General features: G+C 52.0%; 1 protein-coding gene across 1 annotated transcript; it reads left to right on the top strand.

The window, feature by feature from the left end:
* Window positions 1-72: 72 nt before the first annotated feature.
* On the top strand, window positions 73-22,962 carry MVP (major vault protein). The gene is made up of 15 exons (XM_061209101.1): window positions 73-385; window positions 7,805-7,937; window positions 8,134-8,329; window positions 13,501-13,624; window positions 13,731-13,862; window positions 14,759-14,853; window positions 15,096-15,332; window positions 17,052-17,333; window positions 18,190-18,434; window positions 18,520-18,717; window positions 19,690-20,076; window positions 20,850-20,966; window positions 21,139-21,265; window positions 21,805-21,993; window positions 22,697-22,962. The coding sequence occupies exons 2-15, from the start codon at window positions 7,813-7,815 to the stop codon at window positions 22,913-22,915; spliced, it is 2,673 nt and encodes an 890-aa protein (XP_061065084.1). The 5' UTR covers window positions 73-385; window positions 7,805-7,812; the 3' UTR covers window positions 22,916-22,962.
* Window positions 22,963-24,066: the final 1,104 nt, after the last annotated feature.

Below are 24,066 nucleotides of genomic sequence, written 5' to 3'. Positions count from 1 at the left end.
GGAACCGAAACAGCTGTGGAGAGGCAAAATTGTACGCACCCAGATGGGGAAGTTAAAGCCAGATGGGGTAGAAGTGAACCCAGTCAGCACCTGCCCCCCTGCCTCGGGCCGAGGACCCTTCCCAGTCTCATGCCAGTGCTGCCAGCTGGCTCTGAGGTGGGAATTCCTGAGCACTGAATGAGCTGCAGTGCCTTCAGCTGCAGTAGAAGCAGCCCAGAGGAGAAAAAAAACAAAACCAACCAAACGAGAACCAGCTGCAAGGGCCCTTTAAATGCCCAAGCCCCACCCCCGAGTCTGCCCTGCCCTGCTGGGAAGTCATCTCTAGGGCTGGGTGAAGCAGTTTCCTGATCTGGGGAGTCCGTTGCAGCCAGCCACGCTTCTGGATGTGAGTACTTCATACAGGCCTCAAAGCCCCAAACCAGTTGGTGGGACCTTGCGTCCTTCAAGACCCTCTCTAGCTCTGTCCTGCCTTCTAGGGCTTGCTTCATCTGGGGCAGGTGGTCTCTGAACCAGAACCGGGAGAAGATGGGTGGAAGCTTAGCCTTGGGAGGCTTTGCTTTCCTTGGAGTTTTTTCTGGCTTCTGAAGTAAAGGTAGATCAACTTGTCATCTTGCCAACACCCTCACCTCTCCAAATCTCAGGCCTCTCTGACCTTAAGCTCCCCCATCAGCAGTAGGGGCAGAGGAAACTTAACGGGTCCATTTAGACTCCCTCCTGGAGTGAGATTGGTCCCTGCTAGACTCCCCCTGGGGACCTGAGCTCTGGCCTGTCCCCTTGAGCTTTTAGCATGTGACTTGTCCACGTTGAGATTCCTCAACTCTGTAGACATCGAGGCTTTCCTACTACCCCACTCAGGGCTATGCCAGCTGTGGGCCTTGCAGATCATTTGAGAAATCATTGGCAGAGTAATCTTAAGGTAGGCTTGATTTCCAGAAGGCGTGGAGTTTGGTGAGCAAGGCTCTTTTTCTTTTTTTTTCTTTTTGGGACTGGGAAGTGAAAACAAGAAGCTCTCTTGGACCCGCCATGCTTCTAAGATTCTGGGGATCTTAGCAGCGTGGAGGGTTGGGGGATAGTAGTAGAGGCAGGTGCGCCCTGTTTTCTCTGCTCCCTGTCTGGGTGGGCCCCTAGATTTTATAGGGAGAAAGGCTGGCTGTCACGGGTGCCAACTGACTGCCAGAAGCTTCTGCCTGTTTCCACCCTTGGCACACAGTATACTCAGCCTCCCCTGAGGGTGAGGCTTTCTGGACAGGGCAGCTCTCTAAAGCCATGGGTAGGTAGGGGCAGCCACCTTGAATGGCTGGCCCAGGGAAAGCCAGAGAGCTCCAAGGTTACTCTGGCCTCCTTGTTGGGTGCTGCTCTCCTAGGTTACTGAAAATACCTTTGAACTGCGCTGGCACTATCTCCTGGAGAGTACCCAGCCCCTCCCAGGTCCTTAAGTCCTTGTTCTAGTTTAGAATCTTATTGCCATTTTTGCCGGAGACCACACTACTTCTTGGTTTGGGGGCTCTGCAGTCACGATACCTGAGGTGGAATTCTGGCTCCGTCCTTTGATCATTGTGTGATCCTGAGCAAATTCCTTAATTTCTAGGTTCTTATGAGGATGAAATGAGTTAATTAAAAGCATTTAACACAATAACTGGCACAGATTAAGTTCTTAATAAGTGGGAGCTGTTATGGGGGAGCAATTGCCAAAGATAGAAATTCCAGAGTCTCGTTCCTGGAAACCTTAGCCCAGTGCGTCTGGGGTGAGGCCTGGGCATCAATACGACCAGCTGAGTCCTATGATTGGACGATTTTAGAAAACAGGGGTTCTGAAACCTGGTTCCTGGGTCACTTCCAATCTAGCCAATCTTCGCCTTCAATGACTGGCATTAATTGGCAGCATCTGGAGGTAGGATAGAAATAGGACAAGCATCATCCTGAGCTGGCAGAGCGGTTCTGTCCCCAGAAAAAGCTGCTGCTCCCGAAAAGTGACCCAGTTGGGCTAGAGCTCAGATAAGATTTTCCTAGGAAGAAAAGGTCCTACAACTTTGCTGCTACTAAAGAAGTGATTTATGTGAAACAAATTCTCAAGAATTTCCACTATAGTCCCCCAAAGCAGGAAATCATTTCCCTAAATTGGGAAGCTGTCTGGTAAAAACAGCCTCTCTGCAGTCCCTGAGAAATGTGACTCTCGTGTTCTCTAAACAAAGACTAGAATGTTTAAAATCACTGAAGGGAAACTGCAAAGATGAGTTCCCTGTCTGTGCTGAATTTCCTGTGCATTTTCCTAAACCTAAGCTTGATAGACGTGATGGTGGCAAGGCTGTCTCCAACCGTTCCTCCAACTTCAGGCCTGCCCAGGCCTTGGGACAAGGGGACTTGTGCTGGCTGGGGGTCTACTTGGACCTGAGGGTGAGGAGCTGGGGGAAGATACATGACATTCCCTGCTTTTGAGGAACAGTTTGCCATCTGGGTTCATCTTTGGTCTGCCTCGTCCAGGCCACCCGTTGTCGCGCTCCTACAGTGCATTAGACATGCTCCAGTCTCTCACCCCTTTAACCCCAGGAAACAGTCACTTTTATTCCCACTCCAGTCTAAGAGAGTAAGGCTTGGAGGCTAGCACATGGCCCGAGGTCATATCGGCAGTGACAAAGCTCAATCCTTGCTATATATTAGAGTCAGTGGAAGAACTTTTCTATATAGCAATGCTAGGACCCCACTCCAGACCAGTTAAATCAATCCCCAGAGATGGGTGGTTTTAAAAGATCTCCAGGTGATTCTGATGTACAGCCAGGCAGGGTTGAGAGGCTGTTATAGACCAGAGCTGCTCATAGTTTAATGTATGCCCAAATCACTGGGCATCTAGTTAAAATGCTGACTAATTCAGCAGCTCTCAGGTCGGGGGAACCCAAGATTCTGCATTATTAACAGGCTTCCAGGAGATGCTGATGCTGCAGACCGATACCCAGTGTGGCTGGCCGCCTGGGCATCTGCTGTTTAAGATTCAGTGTTGTAAGATTCACTCACAATTGACACTGAAAATCTGATACGTAATGATATGACTCATTCATTAATTAAATTTTGCTCTAGCAAGTTTACTCTTGAGCCAAAACAGGGCAAGAATTGCCTCTTCACTAGAGGATGAAGCCAGCTTCTTCTCCCAGCCTGTTTTGTTCTCTGCTCATCCAGCCGTTACCCCTCCCTTCTTGGTGTGTGGGGTGCAGTGGGGGAGCCAGTGGTCTCTGAGACTTTGGGTAAAAGTTGACTGGTTCTGGCAGGAGCCTCATGACACATGAGGATCAGTGTGATCACGCAAGGTTGGACAGGTCCCCGGAGAGCAGACTAGGGGGCAGATCTTGGAAGCAGACACTGAAGGGAGGGCTCGGTGAATGTAGGGAGTTGGGGCCAAACTTGGGGCTGGGCAGGACCTTCCAAAGGTCAACATGATCCTTAGCCGTTGTCTTTTGAGGGCCCTGGTATGTTGGAAGTGAAATGCTCTAACTGTACACGTTATCTGGTAAACCACGGAAGTCTAAATCTGAGACACAAACATGCTGCCTGAGTCGGGTGGTCTCCCTGGATCTCTGAGAGGCCTCTAGTGAGGCTCACTTCTGGGGATGGCAAGATTGAAAAGGCAAAACCTGTTCTTGGGTGAACTTAGCAGGTGAACTTACATGGAAGGCACAGCTTTAGGGCTGGGTAGGTGGGTGATCAGGGAGGTGAGACAGGGTCCTGGTACTGAAACAAGGGTAGTTGGCAAGGGCATGGCCTCGGAATAAGGCAGGAGCCCAGCCTGATTAGCTTTAAGGATGACTCTCAGCTGAGTCAGTGAGCTGGGCGAAGCTCTCGGCCCCCTTGACTGGGCCCAGCTGGGGTGACAGATGGTAGAGAGGCCTCAGCTGTAGGGGGTGAGGGATCGTCCAAAGGAGCCATTGGAGGCTGTTCCCAGAGCCTGCTTCCCAGCCTTGTGTGGCCTTCTAGAGTTTAAATCTTCCCTGTGGGGCCTCACAGACCCTCCTCTTGCAGCCCTAGCCCTTCCTCTCCCCCATCTGGCTTCCTGGCCAGGCTTCCGCCCTGCAGAGAACCGGGAAGAGGCTTCACTGGGCTGTTGGATGCTCCTTTGCTATTCTAGGCCCACAGCTGGGGTGACACAAAAACCTGCCACCTTCCTGATCAGTAAACAAGTGAGGGTTAAGGCCGAGATGCCAGATGGGGTAGGGAGCCTCTGGTGCTAGGTCACATCCTCCAACTGGATAAGGAAGCTGGCTCTCAGCTGTAAGCCACACACATAGTGCTGCTAAGAGCCAGGCTCTGTTCCAAGTGCTTTATGATTAACTCAGTCCTCATACGTTGGGTTGATGACCTATCCATCCCCAGTTCACAGGCCAGGAAACGGGTATAGGGAGGGCAAGGGACTTGTGTGAGATCACCCATCCAGTAAGGGTTAGAACCAAGATCCAGGCAGTCCTAGCCCCGGGCTGGGGGTGGGGTGCTCTTGTGGGGCCCTCTCCTGGGGAACGGAAGCACAGCTGAGCAGGATGGGCAGTAGAGAGGAAGGAAAGCGAAGGTCCAGGTAAGAGTGGGGAGAACAGAAAGCAGAAAACTAGCACCTGGATTTTCAAACACTCCCTGAAATCAACAGAAGAGGGAGCTCTGATGTTAGAAAAGTTAAGGGAAATTAACTTGACAAACAGGCAACAGAAAAGTATCAAGGTCAAATCCCATACAAAGTTGCAAGAAAAAGAATGAGGAACAGAATAATATCCACCTGATGTAGAAAGTGTACCAAGAAAACAGATCAAAACTGTAACCTCTTTGAAAATGAGGTAAGACATTAGGAAACAATACCAGGCAAAGCAGCAAATCGGAATTGTAAATAAGCCCAGGTAGTCTGGCTGAATCCATGCCCCTAACCATTGTACTGCACTGCCACTGGAGAGAGACAGGACCAGACATTCCATCGGGATTCTCATCCTGATGGTACCACCAACTTGCTGTGTGGCCTTGAATGACTCATTGTCCCTACCTGAGACTCAACTAATTAGAGCCACACTGTCTAATATGGGATCAACCAGCCACATTTGACTATTTAAATTAAAATTAAACACGAGCTCCTGAGCGGTCTTGAGCTCACACCCAGCTTCTCCTCAGCCTTAACCTGCGTGCCGCCATCATTGTTATGCTAGGCACCGCTGCCTGCCGCTGCGCTGCTCGGTAGCAGCAGTCAGTCTCCCGGACCAGCCCCCCCGGGTCCCGCTGCTGTTACCCAGTCAATTTGCTGCTACTCCCATGGGTCACGTGAGACAGATGGAGGAGTTTGATGCTCGCTGGGTGACATACTTCAATAAGCCAGATATTGATGCTTGGGAATTGCGTAAAGGGATGAACACGATTGTTGGCTATGATCTGGTTCCAGAACCCAAAATCATTGGTGTTGCTTTGCAGGCATGCAGACGCTTAAATGATTTTGCTAGTGCAGTTCACATCCTAGAGGTTGTTAAGGACAAAGCAGAACCTCATAAGGAAATCTACCCCTATGTCTTCCAGGAACTTAGACCAACTTTAAATGAACTGAAAATCTCCACTCCAGAGGAACTGGGCCTTGACAAAGTGTAAACCCCATGGATGGGATTCCCGAGAATTTATTGATAGTGCTACTTGATTGTAAACAATCACCTGGAAATATTGATGATAACATATTACCTTATTTGAACAAGTTTTCCTTTGTTGAGTACCAAACCGTGTAATATAACTTGGACTTTAATAAAAAGGAAATGAGTTTGAACTGAAAAAAAATTAACTAATTAATTAAAATTTTAGTTCCTCAGTAACACTGTCCACATTTCAGGAGTTCGATAGCTGCATGTGGTCAGTCCAAAGACAGCACAGATTAAGAATATTTCCATCATTGTAGAAAGTCCTTTTGGTTGATGCTGAGTTGGAAGGTTTTAGAGAGGAGCCACACAGGTGATGTGAGTGCATCAGCGCAGGGGTAAGACAACTGGGAGTGGTGGGGACTGTGGTTAAGCAGGAAAGCTTGTAAAGGGCTTCTAAAGGGCTCAGCTGCTATGTGGCTCTCATCAGTTTGCCACGTGGGAATGTAGGGCCTGGCTCCTCATTCTTCAAGAGAAGCAGGAATCGGAAGTTTGTGATAACTCACAATTTCTAAACAAAAGAAATTTTACAGATTGTGTGGATCAAGTAAAACTCTTGGGCCTTGATTCTGTAATTTTGTGGCTCCAGCCTCTTTTTCCTGTGCCAAGCCACTCCCCCTTCCTCCTTCTCACTTCACATTTGTCACCCAGTTTGGAAGCTGGATGGATGGTGGACTAGATGGGGTACCACTCCTTTTTGGTGGTGGCTTCAAAAATGTTGGACCGGGACTTCCCTGGCGGTCCAGTGGTTAAGACTCTGCACTTCCAATGCAGGCGTGGCCAAAAAAATTAAAAAAAAAAAAAAAAGTTGGACCAAAGTCTCAGAGGGCAAGGCTTTGAATCGCTTAGTAAACTTGGTTCCCTTTGTGTGACTCCAGGGGACATGTCCAAAGTCCAAGGCATGCTGGAGGCAGGGATGGGGTTTAAGTAGGTGGTGTGACATTCCTGAACAGGCCAAGCACTGGAGATAACCACCCAGGATTCAGAAGCAGTTAGGGTGGGGGTGGACAGAATGCAGTACTCATTCACTCGCTTTCTCCTTCCCACCCACCCCTACCCATGATGGCAGGGAGTCACAGGTGGCAACAGACCACAGAGAACTGGGGAGGAAAGGACTAGAATACTCTGGTGTTTTTGTTTTTTTTTTTAATTTTTATTTATTTATTTATTTTTGACTGCATTGGGTCTGCTTTGCTGTGCGCAGGCTTTCTCTAGTTGTGGCGAGCGGGGGCTACTCTTCGTTGCAGTGCATGGGCTTCTCATTGCGGTGGCTTCTCTTGTTGCGGAGCACGGGCTCTAGGCGCGCGAACCTCAGTAGTTGTGGCTCGCGGGCACTAGAGCGCAGGCTCAGTAGTTGTGGCTCATGGGCTTAGTTGCTCCGCGGCATGTGGAATCTTCCTGGACCAGAGCTCAAACCCGTGTCCCCTGCATTGGCAGGCAGATTCTTAACCACTGCGCCACCAGGGAAGTCCCCTTTGTGGTGCTTCTAATCCAGCTGATTCTATGGGAGCGTCAGTTCCATCAGGGACCCTTCCTTGAGAGGCGGCCCACATCTAAACAGTTCATCCCAGGATTGCTTAAAGTGCAAGGGGGGAGGGCTGCAAAGATCATGCAAACATTCTTGGGCTATGGGCTAATGTTTGCATACAGCTGGGGCCCTTGGGATCCCCTGAAATAAAGCAGCCTGCCCCTGGAGGAGCCAGGGAGCTCTTCAGAGCCTCTGCCCCCCACCGTGCTGGGGAAGACCCACAGCACCGCCAGAGGCTGACCACCTCTCCCAGCTTGGTGTGCTTCTGCCTCCTACACTATGGGGGTTGGAGATTGGGAAAGTTTTGATCTTAAGCCCCTCTCAGTACTTCAGGAAGCTTGGGGGAGGTAAAGTAGATGGGAATGAGGGAAAGGAGTTGGCGGAGAACCCTGGGCTTCTGTGGTTAACTACATCAAGCATCTCTTGGCAGGGATGAGGTCTGGATGGGCTGCCCTGGGTGGGAAGAAAGAAACAGATGGGTGTGGGGACAGTGAAGGATGGCATAATCTGAGCCGGAGGAAGATGGGCCCATTCCCCCAGTGCCAGCCAGTCTTCATGCCCACCTCATCCCAAGCCCCCTGGACTCATCTTTTGTCTTCTCCCCATCTGTCTTTCACACTCTGTGCTGCCCTGGGCTCAGGAGTCACCATGGCAACTGAAGAGTCCATCATCCGCATCCCGCCATACCACTACATCCATGTGCTGGACCAGAACAGCAACGTGTCCCGCGTGGAGGTCGGGCCAAAGACTTACATCCGGCAGGACAATGAGAGGTTGGTGTTGGGACTGGGCTATGGGGGCACCTGGGGCCAAGGAGGGCCTGGTAGCCTGGCTGGCATGATTGTCCATCTCCTCCTTCCTGTTCCCTGGCTTGGGTGACAGGAAGCTTTCTTTCCCATTCGCCGCCTCCTTCGGGAATAGGAACGGGGCGTCCCCTGGGTCCTCACACTGCTTCTCACCCTCCAACAGGGTCCTGTTTGCCCCCAAGCACATGGTGACGATCCCCCCACGCCACTACTGCACAGTAACCAACCCGGTGGCCCGGGACGCCCAGAACGCCGTGCTGTTCGACGTCACAGGACAAGTACGGCTCCGCCACGCTGACCTAGAGATCCGGCTGGCCCAGGACCCCTTCCCCCTGTATCCGGGGGAGGTGCTGGAAAAGGTACCTGGCTCACCTTCCCCATACCCACTCTACCGGTCCTGCTACCTTGACCTAGGGCTCAGCACTGCTTTCTGGAGGGAAAACAAATTGGGGCCATGGGAGGTGACATTTGCTGGTTCTCACTGGGACAGAATTGACTTGTTGCCCCTCCACTCACCTTCCCCAAACATCCCCTTCCTCTTCACATGCCCAGGTCAGACCTTTGAGAGCTGTCGGCCCATCTCCGGACCTAATCTCCCAGGCTCCAGAGCCTGCCTGAAGCTCCTGGCCAGTCTGACACTAAATGACTTGTGCCAAGAGTAAGCATTTCATTCTCTCAAACAGTGCCAGACGCCGGTGGGCAGTGACAGCAGTGGTGGACCAGGTGAGGCCCCGGCTCGGGACGCCTGTGGCTGCTCCACGGGAAGGCATCGCAGACCTGTAGTGCCAGCCAGGCCCTCGTCCATGTTGCCCTAAGGCCCTGGGCCGGAGTGAGAGGGCACCCCGCCTTCATTTCTATGACATTTCTTTACCTTCACCTCCTTGCCGTTTTACACTGTTCACTCTGGGCTCCTCTACGAAGCAGTGCTTCTTGATCCTGGAAGCATAAGCACATGACCCGGGAGCTTTGAGGCATTCCCGTCCGCTTAGCTGCAGGCACTTTGGGGAAAATGTGTGTGGAGATAGTAAGTGATGAAGAATGATTCGGATGTTAACCCTTAAGGAATCTGGATGAAGGGTGTAGGGGAATTCTTTGTACTAGTCTTGCAACTCTTATGGAAGTCTCAACCTGTCACAAATTGAAAATCACCCATATCCAGGTTCTGCCTTAGACAAACTAAATCCCTCTCTTGGAGGGAGCTGTGGGGGGTGGTCTGGCACCAGAATTTTTTTTTTCCGGCCACGTGGCATGTGGGATCTTATTTCCCTGACCAGGGATGGAACCGGCGCCCCCTGCAGTGGAAGCATGGAGTCTTAACCCCTGGACTGCCAGGGAAAGCACCCCCCCTTTTTTTGGGGGGGTGGGCACCAGCATTTAAAAGCTCCCTAGGGTGGAGAGAGCTTTCCTCATCGCTGCCTCTTTAACCTCTGCTTCCCCGGCAGCCCCAGCTCACAGCGGCTTATTCTCAGACCCCACGTGCTCCAGGCCAGGAGGGCAGGGCCTTCCCTTCCTCTGAGCCCAGTGCCACCAAGATGTTCCTTTTCTACCAGAGAGTCGGCACTCGCCCTCCTTGGAGGCACTGGCCCCTACCCGCACCACTTTCTTTCCCTTCACTGAGGCGCCACCTGGCTCGGGCCTCCCTTCCCCCACCCTCCTGGGCGCCTCACTGATGTCCATGAGATGACCCTGTCAACATCTTGGCCTTCTTGACCTCAAGTCTGACCCTCGCATCTTCTGCTTCAGTCCCGCCCAGTGCCATGTCCACTCTGGACATGGGTGGTTTATTCCCGCACCTGCCCCACCTCTGAAGTTTTTTTTTTAGCTAAAATATTTATATTTTTTATTGAAGTAAAGTTGATCTACAGTGTTGTGTTAGTTTCAGGTGTACAGCACAGTGATTCAGTTATACATACGTATATATCTATTGTACAGATTCTTCTCCCTTGTAGGTTATTACAAAATGTTGAGTATAGTTCCCTGTGCTATGCAGTAGGTCCTTGTTGTCCCACCTCTGAAATTAAACCCAGCTCCTCCTTAACCATCAGTCTCCCCTTCCTAGTCCTCCTCTGTTGTCATGTTGCCTCCAGGCTTTTGAATCCCACTTCTCTCCTATCCTTCAGATTCTCTTCCTGGTCTCTCCCTACCCCAGCAGAACCCCGTCGTTTTAACACACGCTCTTCGTGTGCTAGACCTGCGCCCAAACTTGATCCTCGATCGGTATTACCCCCACCTGATCCTTCTGTCCTCATACTCAGGTAGATCCACCCCAACAGTATTATAAGTAGCTAGTGGGGTAAGTGGTTCATTCCAACCCAAGCCCTGCTCATTAATGTTTCCTTCCCAACCAGCTTTCTCTCCTTTTTTTTTCCCCCCTGCATGCCTCTAAATATTGATCATTCTCGACTCTCTTCCTGTTTTCTGCCCTCTCACTCTCAAACAACTTGGTCACCTACTTAGAAATTGAGGCCATCTGGAAGGATCTGGGTCTGTGTCCCCTTTCCTTCCCTGTGTCTCCTTTCTACCTGTTGGAGCTTCTAGGAGGTTCCCCTCCATCCGTGGACCCAGGAAGACGCATCCTTCTATTTCTTGATCTTATCCCCACCTAGAGCTTCTCTCTCCTGTCTTTAACTTCTCCGTTACTGGTGCCTTTCTCTTGGCCAATAAACGTGCTCTGCCTCTTCCATCCTTTTCTGGCCTTGAAGGCTTACTTGTGCGCACTTTTCATCTAAAGAATGCATTCATAAGACTGTAAAGTCCTCTCTGACTTCCACCACCAGTATCTGCTCTCCATCCCCAGAGGTATCTACTATCATCCGTTCAGGGTATACACTTCCAGATATGTCTGTGCATCCATGTAAGTATGTATCCAAAAAAGTATTGATTATAACTTATTTGCATAAGGGCTAGCACATTGTCACTTGCCAGTGTATTTTGAATGAACTTCTCATCTTGGTGCATAAGTCATTTCTTGTTTAATTGTTTGTAATTCCATATGATAGATAGAGGTTCAGCCCTTCTCCTGAGTTACCATTTAGGATGTGTCCAATTTATAAGGAAAAACAATGCTGTGGTGAATATCCTTGTGTGTGTGTGCCCTTGTGCATGCTAGTTTCTTATTTTCTTTTTTTTATAAATTTATTTATTTGTTTGGTTTTTTTTGGCTGTGTTGGGTCTTCATTGCTGTGCGCAGGCTTTCTCTAGTTGCGGCGAGCGGGGACTACTCTTCATTGCGGTGCTCGGGCTTCTCATTGCGGTGGCTTCTCCTGTTGCAGAGCACGGGCTCTAGGCACGCAGGCTTCAGTAGTTGTGGCACGTGGGCTCAGTAGTTGTGGCTCGTGGGCTCTAGAGCGCAGGCTCAGTAGTTGTGGCGTACGGGCTTAGTTGCTCCGTGGCATATGGGATCTTCCTGGGCCAGGGCTCGAACCCGTGTCCCCTGCATTGGCAGGCGGATTCTTAACCACTGTGCCACCAGGGAAGGCCTAGTTTCTTTTTGTTTTAAGAGTAGAAACTAATAAGAATTTCTGGGTCCAGGATATGCACACTAAATTTGTATGGGCTTTTATGAATGGCCCTGTGAATCTAATTTTTAGCTATTTGCTTTCTCTTCCCTATTTAGTTTTTTTTTTAATTGGGGTATAGTTGCTTTACAATCTTTCCTATTTACTTTGACAACTTGTACTTGATGTTCTCTGCCCTGTTGCCTCACAAGCCCCTGCATCTGGCCCCCCACCTCCACTGACCCCACTTTGGCAAAACCCCAAGACATCCCAACTGCAGGCCCAGTGGACTGCCATTCTGTGTCTCACAGACCCTCTCGGCCACATCCATTGTTGATCTGCCCTCTTACTAAAACTTGTCTGTGTTTTACTCTGTGGACGTCTTTTTTTTCCATCTTCTCCCCGTCCCCTCTGCCTTCAGGTTCTGTCCTGAATATCCTGTGTGCCTTCTTTTTTTTTTTTTTTCATGGCCTTGATCACTTCATCTGTGTTGAAGACACCCAACTCCATACCTTAGCTGGGAACTACAGGCTGTGAGTCCCCTAGCTGCCTATAGGAAGCCCTCTCCTGGATGTCCCACAGTCGCCTCATACTGGCTATCCAAACCTAACACTTCCCCTTACCCCCAAATCTGTTCTTGTCCCATATTCCCAGTCTCACTTGGTGATAACTACTGGACCTAGTCACTCAAGCTGAAAGCCTGTAACAGCGTGCGGGACAAACTGGAAGGAGACAAAGGAGGCAGCCAGGAGACCAGTTAGGAAGATATTTCCATCATCCAGGCGAGAGGTGTTGGCGGCTTAGGTGAGGGTGTGGCAGGGATAGATAAAGGCAGACCTGGATTTGCAATGGACAGACAGGAAGTGACGATGGAGTAGATATGAGAAATGAAAACCGTACTGGACTACACGTTCTTCCCAGAATGCTCACCCCCTCCTCCTCCTCCTTCTACACCTTTACATCAAAAGCCAGCTCTTCCTTTGAGCCCCAGTTCAAATGCTACTCTCTGAGGGCCTTTCCTAACTTCTTCACCTGGACTTCTGCAACCTCTTCCCCTTGACCCGGTCCACAGTCTGCTTGGAGGCATTGGTCTGTGTTTGTCTTATCACCCACTGGAACCTCAACTCCACGAAGAAGGGGGTATGTCTTGACTCCACCACAACCAGCCGAGCGCCGTGCACATAGAAGGTGTCCAGGCAAAGGCTTGCCCGGGTAGTAAACCTCCAGCTCTGCCTCTCCAACCCAGAGTGTGGTCGGTGGGTGAAGTAGAGTTATGTGAGCTTCTCCTCCCGGGGGGCTACTCTAGTTGGAGTAAGGAGTGGCAGGTAGCCTTCACTAAGGCTGAGGTTCAAATCCTGATTCTGTTTCTTACTAGTTGTGTGACCTTGATCATGTCCCTTAGCCTCTATGAGCCTCTTTCCTTGCCTTCCTGCTTCCCTTGGATCAAAGATCAAGTGAAATCCTATTTGTAGAAAATATTTGTACAAACCTCTTAAAAGGTTTGGCAGCTTGTGGCTGGGTCCCCCTTCCTGATGGAAGGAGATGTGATGGCTGGAGTACAATGGCTGTCTTGTGACCATGAGGCAACCTTGAAAGCAAAGCCTCATGCTTCAAATGTGCCTGTTATAGAAGTTTATACCTTCCCACCACCTTATACTTCCTGAGGGCCCCAGTGCACACTCGGCCATGAGATATTCACTTACTCAGCTTCTCAGATGTTTCTCCCACATCTCCCATCAAGCCCTCTACCCAGTTTCCCACCTGGATTTCTAGTTCATAACAAGTTCTGAGCACTTCTGCAGAGGAAGGTGTGTCCTTGGCCCATCAGCAGTGGCAGCCTCTTGCTCTCAACTCCATCTTAGCTCTTCAGACCAGATGGCTTGGGGGCCACACCTACCTTGTACATTCCACTCGGAGTCTTATTTTGGGACATGGAGAGATTGATGCTGTGGACTCTGACCTTCACGGTGTCAGGTTTGACTCCAGGGGTCCCAGCTCTGAATACCCCACGACCCCCCTTCTTCCCCTATTAGGACATCACCCCACTACAGGTGGTTCTGCCCAACACCGCCCTCCATCTTAAGGCGCTGCTGGATTTTGAGGATAAGAACGGAGACAAGGTGGTGGCAGGAGATGAGTGGCTATTTGAAGGACCTGGTAAGTATTTCCTCTCCAGCCAGGTCAGGGTCAGAGGTTTCCTGCCCTCCCATTCTAGCCCTGATATCTTCTGACCTTCAACACCCATCTCATCTTCCCTTCCCAGGCACCTATATCCCCCGGAAGGAGGTGGAGGTTGTGGAGATCATTCAGGCAACGATCATCAAGCAGAACCAGGCCCTGCGGCTGAGGGCCCGCAAGGAATGCTGGGACCGGGAGGGCAAGGAGAGAGTGACAGGTGGGGTCTTGAAGGGATGCTGATGGTGGGTGGGGGTGTTTGGGGGGGGCAGGCCGTGCCTCGACCACAGGGGAAGTGGGGAAATTTGGGGGTAGCCACTTGTAGCCTGGAGGAAGTGCTTCCCTGGTATCTCTTGCCAGCTGTTCTGGGCTGCCCCCTGCTGCTTCCCCCCACCCCCTTCAGGAGGCTCTACCCGGATCCTGTGATCACCATCATGCTGACATGGCTTTTCCTTCCCCCCAACCCTTTACCATGAGCTGGGGGCAGCGGCCATGTCTGTTTCTAGGTCAACAAAGCAGGTGTTCATATACAAATAGCAATTGTGTTTGACAAATGTGATGTATTAAATAAGGTCTTCACAAAGGCCATGCTTACTGAGCCAGGTGTGGTTCAAATGCTTTACAAACGGCAACTTCTTTAGTCCTCCAACAACCTTGAGGCACCACAACTCCCATTTTCCCTATGACATCACTGAGGCCTGGGTTTATGGCCAGGAAGGGCCAGACTGGAACTTTCCCCCCGGCACTCTTGCTTCTCCAATAGGCTCAATGACCTCTGCAACTATAATAGAGGCAGTTCTGCCCATTTTAGGGGAAGGAAAAAAGTCGGTCTTTGGAGCTTAGAGAAGGCCTAGCAGAGTATTGGCATGTAGCAACTTGGGCACTTGGAAGGGCTTTTTTTTTTTTTTTTAATCTTTCTGGAGTAGGGATTGGTTTTCCTCTGGCCTCAAAAAAAGGAAAACAATGACTCCTGTCAGGCCCTTGAGCATAGGGGCAGTGGCATCTCAAAGTGGCCCACAAAGTTCTGCGGGTCCCCTGTTGTCTAGGCTGCAGGAAGGGGCAGCTGGGGAACAGGCTGGGTGACCTTTGACCCTTGCCTCTCTGCCCCTGGCCCAGGAGAAGAATGGCTGGTCCGTTCCGTGGGTGCATACCTTCCCGCAGTGTTTGAGGAGGTTCTCGACGTGGTGGATGCTGTGGTCCTTACGGAAAAGGTTTGTGCTCTGGAGGACCCTGGGTGGGAGACTCTCAGAGTGGCAGAGAACGGTGTCAGAGAATGTGAAAATAAGATCACCTGAGGAGTGTCCTGGGTCACCTGAAAGGGTTTAAGAAGTCCTCCTGGATTGGTAGACACTATCACTTAAACCTGGATCATTTACTGGCCAGTAGGGTTCCCAGATCCCCCGAGGAAGTTAGAGATGGGTTTATTCAAACCCCCCGACATCTCGCTCTACAGACAGCCCTGCACCTCCGGGCTCGGCAGAACTTCCGAGACTTCAGGGGAGTGACCCGCCGCACTGGGGAGGAGTGGCTGGTGACCACGCAGGACACAGAGGCCCACGTACCAGATGTCTATGAGGAGGTGATGGGGGTCGTGTCTATCACCACCTTGGATCCCCACAACTACTGTGTGATCCTCGACCCGGTGGGACCGGATGGCAAGAACCAGCTGGGGCAAAAGCGTGTGGTGAAGGTAAGTGTCTCCGCCTCACCCAGAGGTGAATGCCTTTGGAGTGGCCTAAGGCCCTTGGACCCCAGTCCCTGCCCTCCTCCCACCCTCGGTACATGTTCTAGAAACACCAAGCTTGTTTTGGCTCCCTCTGTGCACACTTGTCTCTGTCCCTTGAGACACTGTCTCATTGATCTTTCTGGCATCCCTGACCTGAGGTTACACATGGCCTCTCTTGTGAGTGCCTCCCTGGCCCTGCACTGTGTCTGTAAACCTGGAAACTCTCTCTAATATTTCACATCCCTCTGTTCTGGAAACTTTGTCATCCTGTGTCAAACAAATCTCTTGGTTTACCCTTCTCAGCATCCTCTACCTCATCCCCTCTCTGAACTATATGTGGGACTAGCAAGGCTGGTCAGACCTCTCCTGTGAAGATCGTAGATATTTTAGGCTCCGTGAGCCATATGGTCTCTGTTGCAGCTACTCAACTCTGCTGTCGGGCCGTGAAAGCAGCGTAGACGGCTTGTAAACGAACCAGTGCCGCTGTGTTCCTGTAACATTTTATTTGCAAAAACAGGAGGTAGAATAAATAGGAACAACCCAGATGTCTATCAACTGATGAATGGATGAAAAATATGGTATATCCATACAATGGAATATCAGTCAAAAGAATGATAGATAATCTTTCTGGGGTTGAGGGCACTCATGTTCTTGAAATAATTCAAAAATGTAAAGATCAAAAATGAAGTTCTAATATGTGCTACAACATGGACAAACTTGAAAGCATTATGCTAGGCAATAGAAGCCAGACGTGAAAGACCACATATTGTATGATTCTGTTTACATGAAATGTCCAGAATAGGTAAATCCATGTATAGTGGGTGGGGTGGGGCTGGGCAGTAGCTGCTACTGTGTATAGTGTTTCTTTTCAGGACGATAATGTTCTGGGGTTAGGGAGTAGTGATGTTGGGCAGCTCTGGATATACCAAAACAACTGAACTGTATACTTTAAATAGGTGTATTTTATAATATGTGGGTTATATCTCAAATATATATATACACATATGTATTTATATTATATATTAAAAATAGGCAGCAGGCCAGATTTGGCCCAAAGATCAGAGATTACCAACTCTGGACTACACCATCCCAAGGCAACAAAGCATGGAAGAAATAAAGCAATAATAGGTTAATTCTTAACTATTGAGCTTGTGAGAAGCCAGACCTTGACAGTTTACAGAATTTTTCAGGGCAGGTTTTTTTTTTTTTTTAAATTTATTAATGTATTTATTTATGGCTGCATTGGGTCTTTGTTGCTGCACGCAGGCTTCTCATTGTGGTGGCTTCTCTTGGTTGTGGAGCACGGGCTCTAGGCGCACGGGCTTCAGTAGTTGTGGCACGTGGGCTCAGTAGTTGTGGCGCACGGGCTTAGTTGCTCCGCGGCATGTGGAATCTTCCTGGGCCAGGGCTCGAACCCATGACCCCTGAATTGGCAGGCGGATTCTTAACCACTGCGCCACCAGGGAAGTCCCAGGGCAGGTTTGACCAGATCTACAGGCATTATTGTAGAGTGCCTCACAGTCTAGATAATGATTCATTGTATAACGTAAGGGTGGGGAGGGTGCTTTTGGGGGCTCCTGTCCTCAGCACAAGCCCATGGTCACACGGAGCTGAAGGAGGTACCATCAGAGGCAACCACAGCCCTGGGTGACGACTGCTCCTGACCCCGCTTCTCCCCACTAGGGAGAGAAGTCTTTCTTCCTCCAGCCTGGAGAGAAGCTGGAACGAGGCATCCAGAACGTATACGTGCTGTCGGAACAGCAGGGGCTGCTGCTGAGGGCCCTGCGGCCCCTGGAGGAGGGGGAGGGCGAGGACAAGGTCTCCCACCAGGCGGGGGACCGCTGGCTCATCCGTGGACCCCTGGAGTACGTGCCACCTGCCAAGGTGGAGGTGGTAGAAGAGCGTCAGGCCATCCCGCTGGATGAGAACGAGGGCATCTACGTGCAGGATGTCAAAACCGGAAGGGTAGGAACTGAGGGATGGGCGCCATCGCTGTCATGTGGTCCTGGTGGTGGCTTGGTCTGGGCAAGTGGGTGATGCTGATGGGGAGATGCATGGTGGAGGTGACAGAAGGGATTCAACAGTGTTGCTAGTAGCATCCAAGCCAGCCGGCTGCTAAATATGAGGGCATTCTCTGGAGTTTTTGCCTTCCCTTTGTCTTAAATATCTAATTTCAAATGTTAGAGCTCTCAAGCAAGAAGATGAACCAGATTTTAGGATGGAAACTTAGTCCCCAATGCAGATCTGGCCTCCGGCATAAGGGTCTGACTGGGATGTGGCCTAGGAACAGTAAGACCTGACCTCCCTCCCATACCCTTTTCCTGGTGGAATCCCTCCTCTCTGCCTCTCACCTAAACCTTGATCTTGGTTAGACCTAGGACCACATCTCCAACCTCTTTAAGAATCCAACCTACAAGTAGAGCTCAGAATCCTAGGAAATGTTAGTGTGTGCTACCTATTTCCTAGGATTGCATCTGTCCCTGGGATGCCCTCCAGGCTGCCCCATGAAGGAAGATTCCAGAAGAAATAATATCGGGAACTTACTATACGCCAAATTCTTGACACTAGACATGTGAGATGTCATTCATTCCTCTGCCCTGTGAGGTTGCCACTATCAGGTCCATTTTGCACACGGGTGAGAGAGCTGCCTAAGGTGACAGAACTTGCAGAGAGCGAACTTGAACGCAGCCTCCTTCCAGAGACCACATTTAACCACGATGCTGTCCTACCTCCTGGACCAGTTCCGCTTTAGGGCTGCTGGGTAGGACTCTTTTCCTCCTCCCTTTGCCGGTGACATTCCTCCTCATCTTCCACTCTCGAGGTGCGTGCTGTGATCGGGAGCACCTACATGCTGACCCAGGATGAAGTCCTGTGGGAGAAGGAGCTGCCTCCGGGGGTGGAGGAGCTGCTGAACAAGGGGCAGGACCCTCTGGCGGACAGGGGTGAGAAAGAGACATCCAAGACTCCTAGGCCCTCCGCTCCCCGGAACAAGACCCACGTGGTTAGCTACCGTGTGCCCCACAATGCCGCGGTGCAGGTGTACGACTACCGGGAGAAGAGAGCCCGGTGAGCGGCGGCCTGGGGGGCTGCGCCGTGCGGGGCTGCGGCGGGAGGGCCTTTCCGGGCCTCTGACTCCCGGCTCCCTCTGCAGCGTGGTCTTTGGGCCAGAGCTGGTGTCCCTGGCTCCCGAGGAGCAGTTCACGGTGTTGTCCCTCTCGGCTGGGCGACCCAAGCGTCCCCATGCCCGCCGCGTGCTCTGCCTGCTGCTGGGGCCTGACTTCTTCACGGACATCATCACCATCGAAACCGCAGACCACGCCAGGCTCCAGCTGCAGCTTGCCTACAACTGGTAAGGGGCAGAGGGGAGGGCCAGGGCCCCTGCTGGTGCAGCCCCGGGGGCACCCGGAAGAGAAGAGATGCCACCTCGAGCGCTGAGCTCACAATCAGGGCAGAACGCCTGACTCAAAGCCACGGTCAAGGAGGAAACCCAGGGGTTCATGCAAATCCAGTCTGACGCCCAAGGGGAACGACAGGAAAGATGAGGGCTCACCTGGGGGTAGAATTTAGGGGGAAACGGCAGGAGGACACTCCTCAGCTAAACTCCTAGCGTGACTTCAGCCAAACATGTAACTACAAGGTTTTAAAAAGATTAATCAGACCCAACTGGTGGGAGTGGCCGGGTGGTCAAGAGCAAGTACTCTGAGGCTGATGGGCGTGCATCCCAGCCCTGCCGTTTGCTAGCTGTGGGCCTGGGCAAGTATTGGGTGCGTTCCTCAGTTTCCCAGTCTGTAAAATGACGTTAAGGACATAACCATCAACTTAATGGGGCTGTGGAAAGGATGCTGAGGGAATTAGAACTGTGACCGGTCCATAGTTAGAGCTCAAGTGGCAGCGATGAGAATTGGGGGAGATAAGTCAGATGCAGAAGCAGTACTCAGCAACTCCCAAGCACGCGTTCCTCACCTCTTGTCTGAGTGGCCAGGACTGTGACAAAGGCAGATGGGCACTGATACCTTTGGGGGCACAGACCCTGGAGCCACACTGCCTGGGTTCAACTTTCTGGCTTGGTACCTGTTGTGTGACTTAGGGTCTGTTGCTTAACCTCTCTGGACCTCTATTTCCTTGTCTGTGATGGGGGTAATGCTCATTCCCACCTCATAGGGTGGCTGAGCAAATAAAATGGGAACATGTAAGTTTCCTAGGACTTCACCTGACACATAGCAGATGCTAATTAGCGTTCTCTATCGTGAGACCCTTCCCAACCACAGAAGGTGGGTGTCAGTGTCCTTTCTGAAGATGAGAGAGTTGTCTTTGCTCACAGGCACTTTGAGCTGAGTGACCGGAAGGACCCCCAAGAGACGGCCAAGCTCTTCTCAGTGCCCGACTTCGTGGGTGATGCCTGCAAGGCCATCGCGTCCCGGGTGCGAGGGGCCGTGGCCTCTGTCACCTTTGATGACTTCCATAAGAACTCGGCCCGCATCATTCGCACTGCTGTCTTTGGCTTTGAGACCCCAGAAACCAAGGGGCCTGACAGCATGGCCCTGCCCCAACCCCGGGACCAGGCTGTCTTCCCCCAAAATGGGCTGGTGGTCAGCAGTGTGGATGTGCAGTCGGTGGAGCCCGTGGACCAGAGGACCCGGGACGCCCTGCAGCGCAGCGTCCAGCTGGCCATTGAGATCACCACCAACTCCCAGGAGGCAGCTGCCAAGTGAGTGAGGCCTGGGGGCCTGGCTCTCCACAATGCCCACTGTGGGCCCGACCTCTCCAGGGTCCCTGTCTCTAGCCTGCTGCCAGGACCTGGATAACACGGCACCCTGGTGGTCAGCCTACTGTCCTCCTTACCCAGCAGACAGCCTGGGCTACTTAAGGTGGGAATAGATGCCACCCCTGCTTCTGTGGCTTCTCGCCTTGCTTGTGCTAGAACCCAGATTCATATCTGTGGCCCTCCAGGCACTCTGGGGTCCAGCCTTGCCTCCCCCTCCTCACCTTCCAGCCTTCTCCCTAGGCTCACATGCTCCAGGCCCACCAGCTCCTTTCTGCTCTTCAAGGTGGGAACTCCGCACTGGCTGTTGCCTCTGGCCAGAATGTTCTCCCTGCACTTCCGGGCAGCCTCCTCCTTCTGGCCTCCAAAGGTCACCTCGTCGGAGAGCCTTTTTCTTTTTTACCCCAACTGAAGCAGCACCCTCTTTGCCCAGTCATGTTATTGTAGCACCCATTTTTCAAGGAGATTGTCACTGTCTGAAATCATCCCTGTTTACTTGTCCTTTTTCCCCCACTGGAAAGTAACTCATGTGAAAGCAGGAGCCGTGGTCACAGCCACGTGCCCCTGCACCTAGAATCGCACTTGGCTTGCACAGTGCACACGCTGTGCTTCCATTTGCACGTCAAGGGCCTCCCATGGGCCAGTGGTCCCTGCCCTTGGAGCTCCTGTTCCAGCTCTGGCCCCATGCCAGCGTCTTACCTATCCCCTCTCCCACCCAGGCACGAGGCTCAGAGACTAGAACAAGAAGCCCGCGGCCGGCTTGAGAGACAGAAGATCTTAGACCAATCAGAAGCTGAAAAAGCTCGCAGGGAACTCTTGGAGCTGGAGGCTCTGAGGTGGGTGGAGAACTAGAAGAAAAGATGGCAGAGGGTCTTGGAAGAGCAGCTGATGGGAGGGGTGTGTGTGTGTGTGCATAGGCGTCCTCGTGCTGCTACAGCATAAGTCAAGGGCGGAGGAGGGCAGGGCTGGGCTTCCTCCTGGGTCTCCCTGACTCTGTGCCGTCTCCAGCACCGCGGTGGAGAGCACTGGGACCGCCAAGGCAGAGGCCGAGTCCCGAGCAGAGGCGGCACGCATTGAGGGAGAAGGCTCCGTGCTCCAGGCCAAGCTCAAGGCAGAGGCCTTGGCCATTGAGACGGTGAGTGGGGGAGATGCCCATGGAAGGGTGTGGCCTTGGGGTCTAGAAGAAGCCCGATCGCTGCAGTCCCTGAAGCCATGTGGGATACCAAGTACCCTAACAGAAAGCCCTGTCCAAATACTTTGTGGTTTACGAAGTCTTTTGCCCTATTTCAATTCACCTAATACCTGCTTTGAAGGTAAGGATGATGATTACACCCATCTTACAGATAATGTGCTCCAACACTGGCCCACTTTATGCTAGGTATTGCCTGTGTTTTACATGCAAGATCTTATTTAATGCTTGAAATCCCATTAAGGGTAGGAGTTCTCTCCATCTTACAGAGGAGGGAACCGAGGCTTGAATTAAGGGGCTCCCAGGGTCACTAGCTAAAAGGTGGCATAGCCAGGGTTCACCCCTAACTGATGGTAAGTTTACCATTCCATTCCCTCCATCTGAATTCCCTCCATCTGAATTCCCTCAGGCTTGCTGGCTGGGGGACTTGCTGGACATGTCCAGTGGCCACACGATCAAAAGAATGCTGGATTTTCCCCTTCCAGGAGGCCGAGCTCCAGCGTGTAAAGAAAGTGCGAGAGCTCGAACTGGTCTATGCCCGGGCCCAGCTGGAGCTGGAGGTGAGCAAGGCCCAGCAGCTGGCTGAGGTAGAGGTGAAGAAGTTCAAGCAGATGACAGAGGCCCTGGGTCCCAGCACCATCAGGGACCTCGCTGTGGCAGGACCGGAGATGCAGGTGAGGTGGGGGGAGAGTGCAGGCATGGGTGTGTGTGTATATGTCTTTGTGTGTGTGTCTTGGGACCATATTTGGAACCAAGAAGGCAGGGCTGGGGAGGCAAACACAACACCTAGAAAGATGTCGGGGACAGAGGGGCGAGGGGAGGTGGTGACTTGGACTGTCTCTATATCCCGTGTCATTCGAGCATGGTGTCCTATCAGGCACAGTACTAGACTCAGCAGTGAGCGGGAGCTCCTGTGAGGGCAGTAGACTGATGGGACATCAGTCTGTGACAAGCCCTTCGAAAGAAGTCAACAGGGTGATACGGTGAAGGGGGAGGTGACATGTCAAGTTAGCTGGGGGAAGGAGGGCCCCTCTGAAGAGGGGATACTTAAGCGCTCTGTAGAGTCAACAAGAGCTTCCCAGGAGAGGGTCCAAGTGCAAAGAATGAAACCTGGTGCATTTAAGGAACAGGAAGGACTGGATGGCTGCAACCTGGCTGGAAGCTCCCAGAGCTTTCGGGCCCGCGAGGCCGGGGAGGGGATGAAACCCTCAGGCTCCCCTTATGTTCCTTGCTTGTCACTGACTAGTCCTATGAGGATGGCTTGGGCTACAATGTCAGACCAGAGAGGGGGGCAGCCCACCCTGGAGAGGCGGCCGAGGGGATGATAGAAGGGACCAGGGTCTGACTGTCTTTTCGCCCGCCTCTTGCTCCTTCCAGGTAAAACTGCTCCAGAGCCTGGGCCTAAAATCAACCCTCATCACCGATGGCTCTGCTCCCATCAACCTCTTCAACACAGCTTTGGGTCTGCTGGGGCTCGGGTCTGAGGCCCAGCCCCCAGCCAAGAAGGCAGCCTCGGGGCCCAGCACCCAAGAGGGCTTGCTTCTCCCCTCCACTGCTGGCCCTCTAACTCTTGGAAGCAACCAGGTCATGCCTTAGCTCCCTACTGCACTGACAAATAAAACTGACACTTCTGGGCATTTAAACCCTCTTCTGTTGCCATAAGTCTGCATCACAAGGGAGTTTAATGGTGGTAGGGAAGAGATACCCCTGAAATCCTGATAATTACTAGAGGCTACCCTCATCTGTAAAGTGGAGAGGAAACTGAGGCAGGAAGAAGACTAACCCAAAGTCAGGCTGATGGGAATGTGGGCCCAAAGTCTGGCTCAACAGCCAGACTATCCTTTTGGCAGTCAGCTTTCCTAGACACTAGCTGGGGGAGATGATGCCACAGGTGAGAGGATGGGCCTGTACCCCTTGGGACGGTTCTTGTGCCATCTCTTCTCACTGCCATTTCCTCCCAGACCCCAGCTCGGCCTGGGAGTTCTGGAGTCTTAACCCTCTGGCTGTGGGTGTAGCCATCCTGGCTTCCCCACCTCCAGCACTTGGGAGGCTTTCTCTGGCGCCACCTGCTGGTTGAATCACACACCTGCACATGGCGTCTGTGCATGCGTCCCTTCTCAGATGGGGGTGTCAGATCTGAGAGGAAGTTACTGCACCAGGGCCATAGGAACTGGAGCACCTCCCTGGGCTTCTGATTTGGGCTCTTCGGAGCATTAAGGAAGGGGTGCCCCCTTCTCACCCTCCCCCATGACTAGTGAGGAGCCCTTATTTGGGGGATGGATCCAGGTACAATCAGTCTGGGCACACAAATGGAGGCTGCAAGGTGCACCAGCCCTCCCACCCAGGTACAGCTGTAGGTGCCAGGCCTGCCTGGTCTCTGCTGAGGAAGCAAAAAGATCTCGGGGTAGAGAGAGAAGCTTGGGTGTACTAGCTGTGCAACGAGAATGCAACCTCCCTGATCTTTTCCTCATCTGTGAAATGGGCCAGCAGTTCCCCTCCTGAGCAGGGTTGAAGCTTTTTTAGGGTCTTATTCCTTTTCCCCCACTGGGCCCTGGCCCCATGAGCTCTTGTCTCCTTCCAGCTCAAGTTGCATTGGTGACCAGTAGCTCCACTCAAGTCTGAGCTGGTTGGGGCCGGGGGCTGTCTTTAGCCCGTAGCACTTGGTGGTGCCATCTCAGTGTGGACAGACTAGGCAAGCGAGTCAGCTCATCCACCCCTGCTTCCTACAAATCCCCTACATCTTCCCT

This window comes from Eubalaena glacialis, chromosome 13 (assembly GCF_028564815.1).
Source record: "Eubalaena glacialis isolate mEubGla1 chromosome 13, mEubGla1.1.hap2.+ XY, whole genome shotgun sequence".
Taxonomy (NCBI): domain Eukaryota; kingdom Metazoa; phylum Chordata; class Mammalia; order Artiodactyla; family Balaenidae; genus Eubalaena; species Eubalaena glacialis.
The sequence above is the reverse complement of the archived record's forward strand: the minus strand, read 5'-3'. Positions and strand labels throughout refer to the sequence as shown.